Source organism: Acanthochromis polyacanthus, chromosome 15, assembly GCF_021347895.1.
Source record: "Acanthochromis polyacanthus isolate Apoly-LR-REF ecotype Palm Island chromosome 15, KAUST_Apoly_ChrSc, whole genome shotgun sequence".
NCBI classification, from domain to species: Eukaryota; Metazoa; Chordata; class Actinopteri; family Pomacentridae; genus Acanthochromis; species Acanthochromis polyacanthus.
Window position 1 is genome coordinate 9,325,509 of NC_067127.1, and position 15,663 is coordinate 9,341,171.

At 38.7% G+C, this 15,663-nt stretch overlaps 2 protein-coding genes across 39 annotated transcripts in view; both read right to left on the reverse strand.

Annotated features, from left to right (window-relative positions):
* The window catches only part of kcnma1a (potassium large conductance calcium-activated channel, subfamily M, alpha member 1a), a 167,676-nt gene that overhangs the window by 65,122 nt on the left and 86,891 nt on the right, over positions 1 to 15,663 (reverse strand). The window lies entirely within an intron of this gene.
* Positions 285 to 14,025, reverse strand: LOC110968623 (uncharacterized). 12 transcript variants are annotated; one of them, XR_007947352.1, is made up of 14 exons: positions 13,857 to 14,025; positions 12,587 to 12,733; positions 12,292 to 12,451; positions 11,304 to 11,496; positions 11,011 to 11,121; positions 9,827 to 9,937; positions 9,131 to 9,241; positions 7,739 to 7,849; positions 6,086 to 6,172; positions 5,765 to 5,923; positions 2,766 to 5,364; positions 2,396 to 2,551; positions 917 to 1,755; positions 285 to 818 (listed from the first exon to the last, which is right to left on the reverse strand). XR_007947352.1 is itself a non-coding variant. In XM_051960369.1 (13 exons), the coding sequence occupies exons 2-13, from the start codon at positions 12,723 to 12,725 to the stop codon at positions 1,535 to 1,537; spliced, it is 4,158 nt and encodes a 1,385-aa protein (XP_051816329.1). In that variant the 5' UTR covers positions 12,726 to 12,733; positions 13,857 to 14,025; the 3' UTR covers positions 285 to 1,534. The 12 variants fall into 12 exon arrangements, 11 of the variants coding, with proteins under 11 accessions (XP_051816329.1, XP_051816332.1, XP_051816330.1 ...); XM_051960369.1 differs by having other exon boundaries at positions 285 to 1,755; XM_051960372.1 differs by lacking the exon at positions 11,011 to 11,121 and having other exon boundaries at positions 285 to 1,755.

Here is a 15,663-nt window from a genome sequence, read left to right on the forward strand (position 1 = left end):
GGGGGGATGCCCTCATCACCAAGATCACTTGATATTTTGATTTAAGCATCTTTTGCCCAGTCTGATTTTTACCAGCAGTTTGGGGACATAAGATGTTTAAGCAACCTTTGAGGACTTAGGATATACACAAACTCTGATTGAAGTCTTCTTTGGGGACTAATTTCTTAAAAGTACCTTAATACTAACTGAATCAACAGAAAACAAGTGAAAACAGCTGAATCCAAGACAAAAACTGTTAAAATCAATGAGAGGGGATCCACACACAGGAGAGAACACAGGAAATGTGGTTTTAAGAGAGGGATATTTGATGAAGCCTCACAGAACTTTTATTGACATGAATGACAAATATTATAACATGAGAGAGAGACTCTCCAGCTCTCAAACTTGAACCAGTGTCTGAGGACTCGTACCATATACTTTATTATAGATACAGAAATGTTTATGTATGTGTACGATATTATTTATTATATACTTTTAAACCTTGTTTCTGTTTAAACACTTTGAATTTCTTAATAATCATAAAATTATTTTCTGTTTGTCCACTTTTAAAATTGTTTCTGTGCAACTACTTCTAAATCTTGTTTCTATTTAACCAATTTAAATATTTCCTAAACATCTTGAAACCTTGTTGCCATTTAACCACAGATAAACCTTGTTATTGTTTAACCACTTTTAACATCCGTTTCTATTAAACCACTTATTTCTTAAGAACTATTAAACTTGCTTCTGCTTTACCTCTTTTAAACCTTGCATTTTAACCACTCTTAAACCTTGTTCCTGTTTAACCACTTCTTAACCTTTTTTAACCACTCTTAAACCTTGTTCCTGTTTAAACACTTCTTTACCTCTTTTTAACCACTCTTAAACCTTGTTCCTGTTTAAACACTTCTTTACCTCTTTTTAACCACTCTTAAACCTTGTTCCTGTTTAAACACTTCTTTACCTCTTTTTAACCACTCTTAAACGTTGTTCATGTTTAACCACTCTTAAACCTTGTTCTGTTTAAACACTTCCTTACCTGTTTGACCACTTCTAAATCTCTTTAACTATTTTCAAACTTAGTTTAACCACTTTTTTACCTTTTTTGCTTTACCTCTTTTAAACCTTATCTCTATGAAACCACTTCTAAACATTTGCTTTTATCCTCTTCAAAACCTTGTTTCTGTTTAATCACTCTTAAACCTTGTTCTGTTTAGCCACTTTTAAACCTTGTTTCTTTTTAACCTCTTTCAAACCTTGTTTCTGTAAACCACTTTCAAATCCTGTTTCTCATTAGCTATATTTAAACCTTCAGTCTGTTCAGCCATTTTCTTCTTGTTTCTTTTAGCCAGTTCTTAACCTCTTTTGGTTTTCACCACTTTTAAATCTTGTTCTTTTTAACTGCTTTTTAACCCTGTTTTTAACCTTAACTGCTGGATGTAAAATGGAACATTACTCATCTTACCTTTATGATGCCCTCTTGGATTGGCCTACCTTGAACTGTATCTCTGTATGGGCAACAGTATGGGCAAGGCACAGAAGAGATACATATTTTTTAAGTGCTCGTCTGTCTCTTTAGGGCAGTGATTCTGTTTCTTACATAGTTTTTCACATCAGTCCACGTGCGGTCCTTCAGTGTCTGTGTTTCACTTTGAAGACAAACCATGCAGTCGTGCTTGCCAGGAACAGTGAAAGTTCTTATGAATTTCATCAGGTGTTTCTCAACAGCATTTACTTCTCCTGCATCCCATTTGCGTCTCCGTTTTTCAGCTTGTTCTGTGAAGAGATGAATAAATGCAACTTGATATGGTTATAATTGTATGTCACATGCAGATAAAGCCATCAACATCCACATCATTAACCTGTTTCAGTACCAGAATTTTCATGACATTCTACCAGGTTTCTATCACTTTTGTCTGAGTTTTTCAAACCTATGACCAAAACTTTTTGTGTGATTGCTTTTTTTGGGAGAAATTTGACCAATGTTTTCCTGATATTTTCCTGAGCTTTCATGAGTTTTCTGCATGGGTGGCTCTCATGTGTAACTGGTCAAGACTCAATACTGCTTGATGTCAAAAGTGAACCTTTAAAAGAAAAAAACTGTCTTGTGCAAAAAAAACCCTGACTACAGGGGGCTTTATGACACAATGGGTTGTGATTTGCAAATACTGTAACTGGAAGAAGGTTAAAACCATCATAATGCTGTTATGAGCTTTATAATATTTCGAAGTCTGGGATATAATTTTTTTATTCTCGCCTCCAGTTTGATTGCATGCACACATTTAATGGGAACTACTGTATGGAGATTAGCTTTATAGCATTGTTTGTGACCTTGTCTTTTATGTCTAAGGGGGTAAGGGTATAGGATCCTTGATAATCATCATTTTTTTGAGGGCTACATAGTGCAAGTTTCAACCTTGTACTGGAGGAGTAGCAGCAGGAGGTGGTTCTGAAGATGCAGTCCTGTCTGTGCTGGGAGGTGTGTGGTCCATGTCAGTGCTGGTACACTCCTCTTCCTCACTTGAAGCGTCACTTGAAGCATCCCCCTCTTCAATGGAGTGTGGTACTTTCTCTGGGAAAGCAAAAGACAAGCAGAACATTAGCTAATTAAAATGATCATAAGAACTCTGAGCCTGAAATGCAGGACCCACTAAAGCTCTTGTAAATATGAGTCTTAGTTTTCATAAGCGTTTTACTTTTCAGAGATCAAGTATCTTTAATCAGACTGCAGTAAACTTCTGTTGTGCTTATTGCACACAGACTAAAATATCAAAACGTGCCCAAACCTTCAGGGTCGACTTCAATGTCATCCAGTGTCATCCCTTTGTATTGTGACACAGTCCCCCTCTCCATAGCAAGAAGAACTTTGCTCATTCTAGCTAGTTGCAGAGTTCCTTGGGGCAGTCGGTAGTACTGTCTGTGGACTCGAATATCGTGGCCTAAGAAGTCAGCGAGTTGGTCAGACTCATTTTCCTCCAGGTTCAAGACCTGTGACATTGTTGCAATATGTTTCCGCAGCTTTGTTGAGGTCAATGCTTCCGGATGTTTAGCACCACAGAGTTTGGCATATTTCTGGAGGCACTCCCCCCCTCTGTAGGATGACAAAGCCTCTGGTCTGGCAAACATGAATAAATTTTCACTGGGTACACCACAGCTCTCACGTGTGTCAGCCAGCAGCTCCATAGCAGTCACCATGGATGGTTTTAACAGGACAGGGACCATTCTCCCACGTTTCCCTCGGATCTCCACTCTTGTGAAAAACTCACACATCTTCCTCTCAAATGGAGTCAGGCAGATAGCCAAGTCTTCATGCAACATCGACTTGTTCCGGGACCTAAAGGCGGTAAGTAACATCCGTGAAACCTCTCCTGCTCTTCTCCTGTTGAATGTAATGGCTAAAGCAAGCGTCACCTTAGCCAGGGCAGCATAGTTTTCTGGAGTTGGAGAAATTCTTAGCATTCTCTCCAGCACAGTTTGTTGGTTCTCCATATGAAAGTTCAACAGCTTCACATCTTGGGTAAATGGTAACACCTGTGGCATATTCCATTTGGCCTCCTTCAGAGTGTTTAATGCCCCTGAGGAGATGAACTCTTCCCATCTGCTGTCATGTATAGCCCTGTACCTTTTGGCATATTCTGCTGTGACATGATCTCCAAACATCATAGCATTGCTCTCGACAATACTGGACATTTTCTTAAGGCTGTGGCCAAGCTTGAGTGCTAAAGATGGGGTTTGATATGTGTTGGTATTGGGGTCATATCCTGCAGCTCTCTTCACTGCAGATATAACATGTGGGAAGTTTTTAGGAATAAAGAATTCCTCCACCTTCTTCAGCGATGTAACCTTTTGAGCTTCAAGGACCATTCTTCCCACCTCTCTCATCTTTTGCCGTATGTAGTCGTCATTATTGTTCCCTTTGCTTTTCAGTTTGTTGAACATATATTGTCCAAGTTGCAGAATGCATTTGTCACTCTGAACGACACGCGAGACTTCATCATAGTTTGCGTGGGTAAGAATCTTCTGTAGGCCCTCACTAATCTCGAGACCAACTGGTGTGGTAAGAGCACACAGGGATCGAACTCTTTTTCGTCCAGCTTGAGGTGTGTCCTCTCTTGTATTCTCTGGACAGATTTTGATATGTTTCCACAAAGTTTTTTTAGAGTAAAGACCCTGACAGTGAACACAGTGAATAAAATCTTGACCGTGTCTGCTCTCTCTTGTTCGGTAACGTGCAACAAGATGTCCAGTTCCATTTCTAGCCACATCTGTATTGTGGGCAAAGTTGCCTCTGTTCCTTAGAATGGCCAGCCGAACTCGACGCTCTTTGGAATCTTTCGGATAGTAGAATGCTTTTGCAACCTCTGCTTTGTTACGATGAACAGTCTGAAGATGTCGTGCGAGTTTTGATGTTGGCTTTGAACAATAAATGCAATAGTTCCTCTTGTCATACACTCGACGTACTTGAGTATTTGCAGTACACAGCACTTGAATCAATTTTTCTTCTTTCTCTGGGCTGACTGTGGAGCTGCTTTCATTCACTGGGTGCAGTGGTCTTCTCTGACTTTTCCCTGGGCTGAATGGCAGTCTCCTCTTTGCCCTCACTGCACTGTCTTCTTCTCTGCTGTTCTTTGTCCGTGGGCTGACTGTGGAGCTGCTTTCATTCACCGGGTAGAGTGGTCTTCTCTGACTTTTCCCTGGGCTGAATGGCAGTCTCCTCTTTGCCCTCACTGCACTGTCTTCTTCTCTGCTGTTCTTTGTCTGTGGGCTGACTGTGGAGCTGCTTTCGTTCACCGGGTAGAGTGGTCTTCTCTGACTTTTCCCTGGGCTGAATGGCAGTCTCCTCTTTGCCCTCACTGCACTGTCTTCTTCTCTGCTGTTCTTTGTCTGTGGGCTGACTGTGGAGCTGCTTTCGTTCACTGGGTAGAGTGGTCTTCTCTGACTTTTCCCTGGGCTGAATGGCAGTCTCCTCTTTGCCCTCACTGCACTGTCTTCTTCTCTGCTGTTCTTTGTCTGTGGGCTGACTGTGGAGCTGTTTTCATTCACTGGGCTGAATGGTCTTCTCTGTCTGTTACCTGGGCTAAATGGGAGTCTCCTCTTTTTCCCTGGTCTGACTTTCCATCCTTTCTTTTTTCTAGGGCTAAATGGCAGTCTCTTCTTCCTCACTGGATAGTCTTCTTCTGTGCTGCTTTCTTCCTCTGAGCTGACTTGGCATTGTTTATTGGCTGGACTTAATTTGGGAAATCTTGCCCTCTGTAGTGTGTTGTTAGGAGATAAAGAGATGCTGTCATCAGAGTCACTTCCCTGAGTGTCAGGTATGTATTCAACATCACTGTAGTTTGTATGAATGCTCTCATCTGTTGAGTGAGTTGAGGTATCTTCTTTGTTCTAAAGACAGAACAAAATAATGGTGTTAATCAATTATTTGAAACCCTTGATTGTCCTACAGAGTAAAAGATACCCTTCTGAAATGCCATGTCCAAATGCTATCAAATGAATATTAGCATGACTCAAGCACTGAAGTCACATTAAGGTTCAAACAAAATGAACATAGAGAAAGAGTTCTTACACAAAACAGGATCAAGAATAAAAGAAGGATCAAATCCAAAATTTCAAACCTGTATATCTCTATTTCATAACACTTATTGGAGCCAATTAAACAACAACAGTAAATGTGCATATGCATACGATGTCAACAGTTTTGGATACATTTTTATCAAAAAAATAAAACCTATAATTATGATGTAAAAGTCAACCAATAAAGACCTGCCTGCAAAGTTTTACTCACATTATCCTGCTGTGCTAACTGTTGATCAAGAAGCACACGCTGATGCAACATGAGAGTCTGCTGTCTGTCAGCTGCATTGCGGTCATCCTCTGAGGCCTCAAAACGTTCAGAGCATCTGTCATGGTGCTGTTTCAGCTTAGCAATCCTGGATTGAAATGACTAATGAACCCAATGGACAGACAAAAAAGAAATTTTAAAAAAGATACTTCCATCGTATTACAAGAGCGAGCTTAAAATCATGTGAGCCTACATTAATATTATTGTACCACACTGTAAAATCAGAGAAATTTTGTTAGTATTTGTTGTTGATCAGTCACATACCTTATTTAAATCAGAGTAAAATGTTTTCACATCTTCCTCAGGACCCTGAAATTGGTGTCTTCTGTTTGGGTCGCCATCCACTGATGTCTATCAACATCACACATCAGGATGAGAATAATCCATTAAAGGCTGAACACTGTAAGACCTTCTGAGCCAAACATTATAAATGGATGACATGTTCATCAAAAGTAAAACCTGGTGAGATGCATATAAATAAGCCTATCAAATGAACTGGGAATAATTAACACACACAATGTTATCCTAACCAAACGAAGGATATCTTGGAATTATAAACTATTTGCCACAAATCTATAAGCCTATCTAAACAACAGGGGACATTTAACACACTCACACATGTTCTGTTACACCAAATTGCAGGGTTCTCGCCAGCTCATTTCAGCGTAATGGCCCATTACACTGTCGAACAGACAGTTACGCAGTCATAATGGCCCGTTACGCTATCAGTTTAAAATATTGTTATGAGAGTGTGTGGCTCTGTCATGAGAGAGGGAGAGAGAGCAGCGTGTGTGAGTGTGAGAGAGGAGAGCAAGATGTGCGAGCGAGAGAGACGGCAGTTCTGCAGAGGAGGAGAGAAGGTGTGTAGTTGCTGGGTTGGCGGGACTGTGCGGTTCAGCCACTGTTGATAGAGAATAAAGGCTGCAGTGTTCTTCCATACGACTGGGCTCCTGTGTCTTTGCCTATACGGCCACTGATGAAGTGAAGGGGGTTAACCCCGAGCTTCCTGACCACGGTCAGGGGCCGACCAGGAAGGGTTAACACTGTGATTAGGGTCGCTGCGTTGTTATTTTGACAGATAACGCCATGTGCGTTTGTTTTTATCGACTGAGTGCCTATCTAGGTTAATTTATGTCTCCCCACCTCAGCCGTACTTTCCTGTCGATTGACCTGTTCCCGTCTATTGCGCGCAAGCGTGCGGGAGGACCTGCCGTTACGCTGAAAAAAAATTCTGGCGAGAACCCTGAACTGGGGACATCTATTCACTTAATACTATTTACCCCTGATCTATTGGCCTATCTAAACAATGGAGACATTTAACACACTCACACATGTCCTGTTACACCAAAATGGGGACATCTACTCACTGACAACTGTTGACCCCTGATCTATTGGCCTATCTAAACAACTGGGGACATGTAACACACTCACACATGTTCTGTTACACCAAATTGGGGACATTTGTGCACTATTGGCATATCCAAACAACTGGGGACATTTAACACACTCACACTTATTCTGTTTACACCAAATTGGGGACATATATTCACTTAAAACTATAAACCCCTGATGTATTGGACTGTCTGAACAACTGGGGACATTTAACACACTCACACTTATTCTGTTTACACTAAATTGGGGACATCTATGCATTTCAACACAGTTTCCACAATATATAAAATATATTTATAATATATATAATAAAAAAGTCTAACTTAACAATTATCACATCAATCACACAAGCTGTTTGAACCACTGTGACAAGCCATCCCGAATATTTCTTTTTTTAGGCAGCAGAGACATACTTGCTACAATGTGGACTCACACAGCGGATCACAGATCAGGTGGTGACCTCAGAATAAACCAAGGAACAAAACTGATTGATCTCTAGCCATCAACAGAGAAACAGTCACATACCTTATTTATATCAGAGGACAGTGGCTCCACATGTTCCTCAGGACCCGGCACCTGATGGCTGCTGTTTGGATCCTCATCCACTGATGTGGCCACAGGAGAAGTGGAAATGTGCTGTTCAATAAATGGAGAGAAAAGACATATTCTTGTCACAAAGCAGCATGGATATTCCATTATTCAGCGAACATGGTATGAGTTTCTGAGACATACATCAGTGATGGATGATATGTTCACAATAGTAAAGCCTGGTGAGATGCAGTTATACAAGCTAATGATTTGAGCTGAGAATAATTAACATACAAAAATGTTATCCTAACCAACCTGAGAAATATCTATGTATTTAAAACTTTTCACCACCAATCTATAGGTCTATCCAAACAACAGGGGACATTAAACACACTCACACATATTCTTTTTACACCAAATTGGGGACATCTATTCACTTAAAACTATAAACCCCTGATGTATTGGACTGTCTGAACAACTGGGGACATATAACACACTCACACTTATTCTGTTTACACCAAATTGGGGACATTTATGTATTTAAAACTATTGAGCCCTGTATATTGGCATATCCAAACAACTGGGGACATTTAACACACTCACACATATTCTTTTTACACCAAATTGGGGACATCTATTCACTTAAAACTATAAACCCCTGATGTATTGGACTGTCTGAACAACTGGGGACATATAACACACTCACACTTATTCTGTTTACACCCAATTGGGGACATTTATGTATTTAAAACTATTGAGCCCTGTATATTGGCATATCCAAACAACTGGGGACATTTAACACACTCACACATGATCTGTTACACCAAATTGGGGACATTTGTGCACTATTGGCCTAGCCAAACAACTGGGGACATTTAACACACTCACACATATTCTGTTTACACCAAATTGGGGACATATATTCACTTAAAACTATAAACCCCTGATGTATTGGACTGTCTGAACAACTGGGGACATTAAACACACTCACACTTATTCTGTTTACACCAAATTGGGGACATATATTCACTTAAAACTATAAACCCCTGATGTATTGGACTGTCTGAACAACTGGGGACATTTAACACACTCACACTTATTCTGTTTACACCAAATTGGGGACATCTATGCATTTCAACACTGTTTCCACAATATATAAAATATATCTATTTAATAAAAAGTCTAACTTAACAATTATCACATCAATCACACAAGCTGTTTGAACCACTGTGACAAGCCATCCCGAATATTTTGTTTTTTAGGCAGCAGAGACATACTTGCTACAATGTGGACTCACACAGCTGATCACAGATCAGGTGGTGACCTCAGAATAAACCAAGGAACAAAACTGATTGATCTCTAGCCATCAACAGAGAAACAGTCACATACCTTATTTATATCAGAGGACAGTGGCTCCACATGTTCCTCAGGACCCGGCACCTGATGGCTGCTGTTTGGATCCTCATCCACTGATGTGGCCACAGGAGAAGTGGAAATGTGCTGTTCAATAAATGGAGAGAAAAGACATATTCTTGTCACAAAGCAGCATGGATATTCCATTATTCAGCGAACATGGTATGAGTTTCTGAGACATACATCAGTGATGGATGATGTGTTCACAATAGTAAAGCCTGGTGAGATGCAGTTATAAAAGCTAATGATTTGAGCTGAGAATAATTAACATACAAAAATGTTATCCTAACCAACCTGAGAAATATCTATGTATTTAAAACTTTTCACCACCAATCTATAGGTCTATCCAAACAACAGGGGACATTAAACACACTCACACTTATTCTGTTTACACCAAATTGGGGACATCTATGCATTTCAACACTGTTTCCACAATATATAAAATATATCTATTTAATAAAAAGTCTAACTTAACAATTATCACATCAATCACACAAGCTGTTTGAACCACTGTGACAAGCCATCCCGAATACTTTTTTTTTTAGGCAGCAGAGACATACTTGCTACAATGTGGACTCACACAGCTGATCACAGATCAGGTGGTGACCTCAGAATAAACCAAGGAACAAAACTGATTGATCTCTAGCCATCAAAAGAGAAACAGTCACATACCTTATTTATATCAGAGGACAGTGGCTCCACATGTTCCTCAGGACCCGGCACCTGATGGCTGCTGTTTGGATCCTCATCCACTGATGTGGCCACAGGAGAAGTGGAAATGTGCTGTTCGATAAATGGAGAGAAAAGACATATTCTTGTCACAAAGCAGCATGGATATTCCATTATTCAGCGAACATGGTATGAGTTTCTGAGACATACATCAGTGATGGATGATATGTTCACAATAGTAAAGCCTGGTGAGATGCAGTTATACAAGCTAATGATTTGAGCTGAGAATAATTAACATACAAAAATGTTATCCTAACCAACCTGAGAAATATCTATGTATTTAAAACTTTTCACCACCAATCTATAGGTCTATCCAAACAACAGGGGACATTAAACACACACACTTATTTTGTTTACACCCAATTGGGGACATTTATGTATTTAAAACTATTGAGCCCTGTATATTGGCATATCCAAACAACTGGGGACATTTAACACACTCACACATATTCTTTTTACACCAAATTGGGGACATCTATTCACTTAAAACTATAAACCCCTGATGTATTGGACTGTCTGAACAACTGGGGACATTTAACACACTCACACTTATTCTGTTTACACCCAATTGGGGACATTTATGTATTTAAAACTATTGAGCCCTGTATATTGGCATATCCAAACAACTGGGGACATGTAACACACTCACACATGATCTGTTACACCAAATTGGGGACATTTGTGCACTATTGGCCTAGCCAAACAACTGGGGACATTTAACACACTCACACATATTCTGTTTACACCAAATTGGGGACATATATTCACTTAAAACTATAAACCCCTGATGTATTGGACTGTCTGAACAACTGGGGACATTAAACACACTCACACTTATTCTGTTTACACCAAATTGGGGACATCTATGCATTTCAACACTGTTTCCACAATATATAAAATATATCTATTTAATAAAAAGTCTAACTTAACAATTATCACATCAATCACACAAGCTGTTTGAACCACTGTGACAAGCCATCCCGAATATTTTGTTTTTTAGGCAGCAGAGACATACTTGCTACAATGTGGACTCACACAGCTGATCACAGATCAGGTGGTGACCTCAGAATAAACCAAGGAACAAAACTGATTGATCTCTAGCCATCAACAGAGAAACAGTCACATACCTTATTTATATCAGAGGACAGTGGCTCCACATGTTCCTCAGGACCCGGCACCTGATGGCTGCTGTTTGGATCCTCATCCACTGATGTGGCCACAGGAGAAGTGGAAATGTGCTGTTCAATAAATGGAGCAAAAAGACATATTCTTGTCACAAAGCAGCATGGATAAACAGATCACTAAGTCACACTGATCATTTTTCTCTGGATGTGACGTTAGGTATCTGAAGTGAAGTCATCACAGCCTATCATCCTATCTACAATTTACATTGGAACAGATGCGTCATGAGTTGTCATACCTGTTTGCGCCAAGGCCAATCACAATGCCCATAATCGTATGTGACTTCATCTCCTGGGACAATGTCTTGAACTGCAAAGAGACAGAGGTGTGGCATCCCGTCCAGTTGAACTGTTCGCATTTTGCAGTTTGGGTTTTTGTGCTCATCATTGACCAGTCTTCCAAGTGACTGGTCCTCCAGAGATGCATCAAGGCTAGTAAGGAAGAAACAGTATTATTGGCCAGGAGAAGGTTCTCCTGCCTAACTTACGAGCACATTTGTGTAGGGGATGCCTGCGAACAATGACACTCCTATGCTTTTCCTTTGCTTTTAAAAGTGACAATGTCAGCGGTAAAAGAATCAAAGTAATGACAGAGAAAAAAGGGAAAAAGTAAGCAGATAAAGCAATGACAATGTGGCGTTTAATGTGGGCGGTAAAAGCAACAATAAAGTGCATCTCAAAAGCAATGGCAATGCACTAATCATAACAAATTAATGTGCTTTATGAAAGCAACAGTATTCGATTATTTTTTTCATTTGTCTTAATATCCCTGCTTTGATTAGCCTTTTCTTTTAGATTTTTTTTATTAATATTGCTTTATATAGCTACATAATTTAGTTTTAATATTATTTTTAACCACAAGTAATGCTATTGTTAAAATTAATTTGTATTTCTACATTAATTAACCTGGTCTTTTTGTTATCATTTTTAAGTAATATTGCATTATATAGCCACAATATTTAACTAATTTGTTTATAAGCACTTTTCCTCTTATTTTTTAATTAATTATTTTGTATATATATTCTCTGCTTTTATTATCATTTGTTTATGGATTAATTTTCTGATTAATATTGCTGTATGTGGCAGCATTATTTTTTATTTATATAATAATCTTTATATTTCCAGTTTTATTTGTTTTTTTTCCTTTATAAATTTGTTTTTGTAATTATACACTCTCAATACTCCATAGCTAACAGCAGAGAAAAAGGCATATCTAGTATTACTTACCACCAAGATTTCCCTTTCCATTGAAAATCAAAGAGATATGCTGCAGCACGTTCACTGTAGGTCTCGGCAACAGGACGACTGTCTGGAGTAAAAAGTTTCCCCCTGTACTCTACAACAAAATCTCCTTTGCTGAAAGGTATGGAAGCGAAAACACCTCGTCCTGTAAGAGAAAATGAAAAACAGCTATGTTCACAGAATCAATCAGACTAATGTTATATCTTTAACACTGAAGCTCATATTAATGAATTATGAATGAATACATGTTTAATAACCCATTAGGCAGATAAAGACTGACCTTTAAAAGAGTTCACAAACACCTCTCTAAGACCCTCCTTGTCAGTTTTAAGTCTTATGTGCTTTTCTGCATCCTGTTGTGGTGAGATCCGCAGCCTCCTTCTGGAGGGATTCTTCAGGCTGCTGCCACCATCAGCCATCGCCTAACCTGTTTGGACAAATGAAGTCTGAATTTTCAGAAACTTTAATAAATCACCTAAAAGATGTGATATTAGGAATATTGAATACAAATTATATCTCTTTTTAAAAAGTTTTTTATCAATTCAGAATTACAATAACTCACTGCAAAACTACTAAACTACACAAAGCACACAAAGGTTTCTTACATTTAAGTTTTGCATAATTTATTAAAATGCAATGGCAAAAGACATTTTATTCTTAAATGTTGAATTATTTCAAGCTAAAATAGCATTAATTTTGCTCCAAAACTGTCCCTACAATGTGAGGCAAATTATCTAAATGTGTATATTAGATTTTTTTTTTTTTTTTGCTTTCCTTTTATTATCTTATTAAAAATAAACCACCAGCTTCTATGGCTGGAGGTTTAAGTTTTTACCAAAAGAGGAACAAAATGTCCCTCTGCATCTAAAACTGAAATTGTATTTCAAAAATGTAGTCTTTGCTATTCTCTCCTCTGATATATTGCTAAAGATTACCTGTCTGTTATTCAGACGCACACAGCTCTGTCCTCATGGCAGCATTGATCAAGATGGCCCATATTTAATTACTCATGACTGGCCTTTGGACGCAGAGGGCTAAATCATCTACATAAGAATAATTATGGTCTTTAGTACGTTTATAATGAACTGTATTTCATGTTAAAGCCTTTACAAAAGCTCTGGTGCTCTACAGGTACCTGGGTCCCCGACAGTTACCTGTCAAGAGTTTTCCCACGAGTGCGCAGCTATGAGCCAACAGTGACTCGTGACTAGCCTTAGCTAGGACACGGAGGGCTAAACCATTCAAATACCACGTAATTAATGTCTTCAGCAGGTTTATATAGACTGTATTTCATGTAAACACGTTAACAAATGCTCTACTGCTCTACAGTCACCAGAGACCCCGATAGTTAGCTGTCAGAGTTTTTCCACGTGTGCGCAGCTATTAGCCAAGGTGACTCATGACGAGCATTAGCTTCCATGCAGAGGGCTAAACCATTCAAATAACACATAATTCATGTCTTCAGCAGGTTTATAATTACTGTATTTCATTTTTACACCTTTAAAAAAAAGCTCTGGTGCACTACAATCACCTGGGTCCCCGATAGTTACCTGTCAGTCTCCCCTCGTGTGCTCAGCGAGAGCGGACTCCATCGGCGGCACTTTTGGACCGCACCAACTATCCCGGCCGAGGCGGGGGCGGGGGGGGTCGAGGTATGATGTTATAATAGAAGAACAAACATCGACCTATAATATTATTAATAATCACCACATGTGGAAATCTGATTCATTTAAAACGACTAAAGGAGGACCATTAAAAATTATCTTGGTAAAAAAAAATCTAGAGGGACACCAGACTTTTATCATTGACTTTGAAGTCCCCCCTGTGTGGAGCATACCAACCACGGGCGCGCTTTGTGGCCAGATCAGTTCATTTTTTTCCCCCCAGGATTGTAATTTGCTTGGATTCACTGTTAATGAACTTGGCAGTTCTTCTGTAAATAAAGACCTGCACCTTAAGGGCTAATATCTTTCCTTGGAGCAGAAAAAGAGACTATTTTGATCCAGCAATAACATGAGATACCGATGCTGTACTTTTCAAGTTTGCCAGACCTGATATCATCCAAAAATAAGTTGATATAAATGTACTTATCATTTTATATTTATTTTTAACTAAATGTAAAATGATGAGGCCGCTGTGCCCAGTTAGCCCATGTTATGTCTGCTGCTGTCAGTGTTTTTTTAAAGCTTTTTTTTCTGGTAAATTGTCATTATTTAGAGCTGCTGCTCTGCAAATGTACTAAGTTATTGAATCAGAATCACTTTATTCATCCCCGAAGGGAAATTCAGTATTCATATATATATGTATATATATATATATATATATATATATATATATATATATATATAAATTCAGAACTAAGCATTATGGCTGTTTTTACACATAAAGCTGAATACATATTTAAAAACTGGCCGCTGTGCCAGTCTGTTAATCTTATTTATGAACAATGTGGCTCATTATTGCTGCTAAGCTTGAAAAAGTCCTGATTGCTGCTGATGGTCCTGCAGTGTGTGTTGTGCTCCTGGCTGATAAGATGTGGGTTTCCTCAGATATAATGGTTGTTGTTGTTGATCTTGTGGTGGTGGTGGTGGGCTTTCTCTAGCATGTTGTCACTGTATCCTGATGAAGTGAAGGCAGTTTGTGAGATGATGTGTTTGATCTGACGGAGGATTCACATTTTTCTTATGAAATTAGTTCTTCTTCATTCATACCATGTTTTTACAAAACATGACTTTTTTATCAGCACCAATGCTTGCCCACCTTTGATGTTGTACATGCAAAAGCAAAATATGTCTTCACTAAGATTTTGACAAAATTTTGTTAAATTTAAACTAAATTTAGCTCATAGAATTAGCAAGTTATGAGCACAGCTAAGCTTAATGCCAATAGTCTTCAAACAAAAGTTGCTGTAGATAAAATATTCTGATGTTCAATGTGATCAGAGAACCATAGAGGTCAATGTTTAGTTTAAATAATGTATTCAGTAAGCCCAGCCAAAATTATTTGGCCTCTCAATTTAATCTAATCCTTAGCTTATTAAACCAATGTTTTGAACTCGTGGCTGAAGAACTTTATCAATCTAATTCAGAAGTTATATTTCAAACTCACCTTTGGGAGTTAGCTGTCCCACATCGAAGGAGATCAGATTCTGGTGGAGGAACAGCGGCGTATGTCTGAGCTCCAGAAAAATTCAGAATTCAGGATTTTCCAACGTCAAGTAAATCCTTAATCAGTTACTTGGAGAAAAAAGTCTTTGAAATTTGTTGAGAATCAGTCGTCTGACGTCTCACACTGACAGCCTGTGTTGCTTTTGAATTACTTTTTCACATTAGTGAGACATGTTCTTTATGATAAACT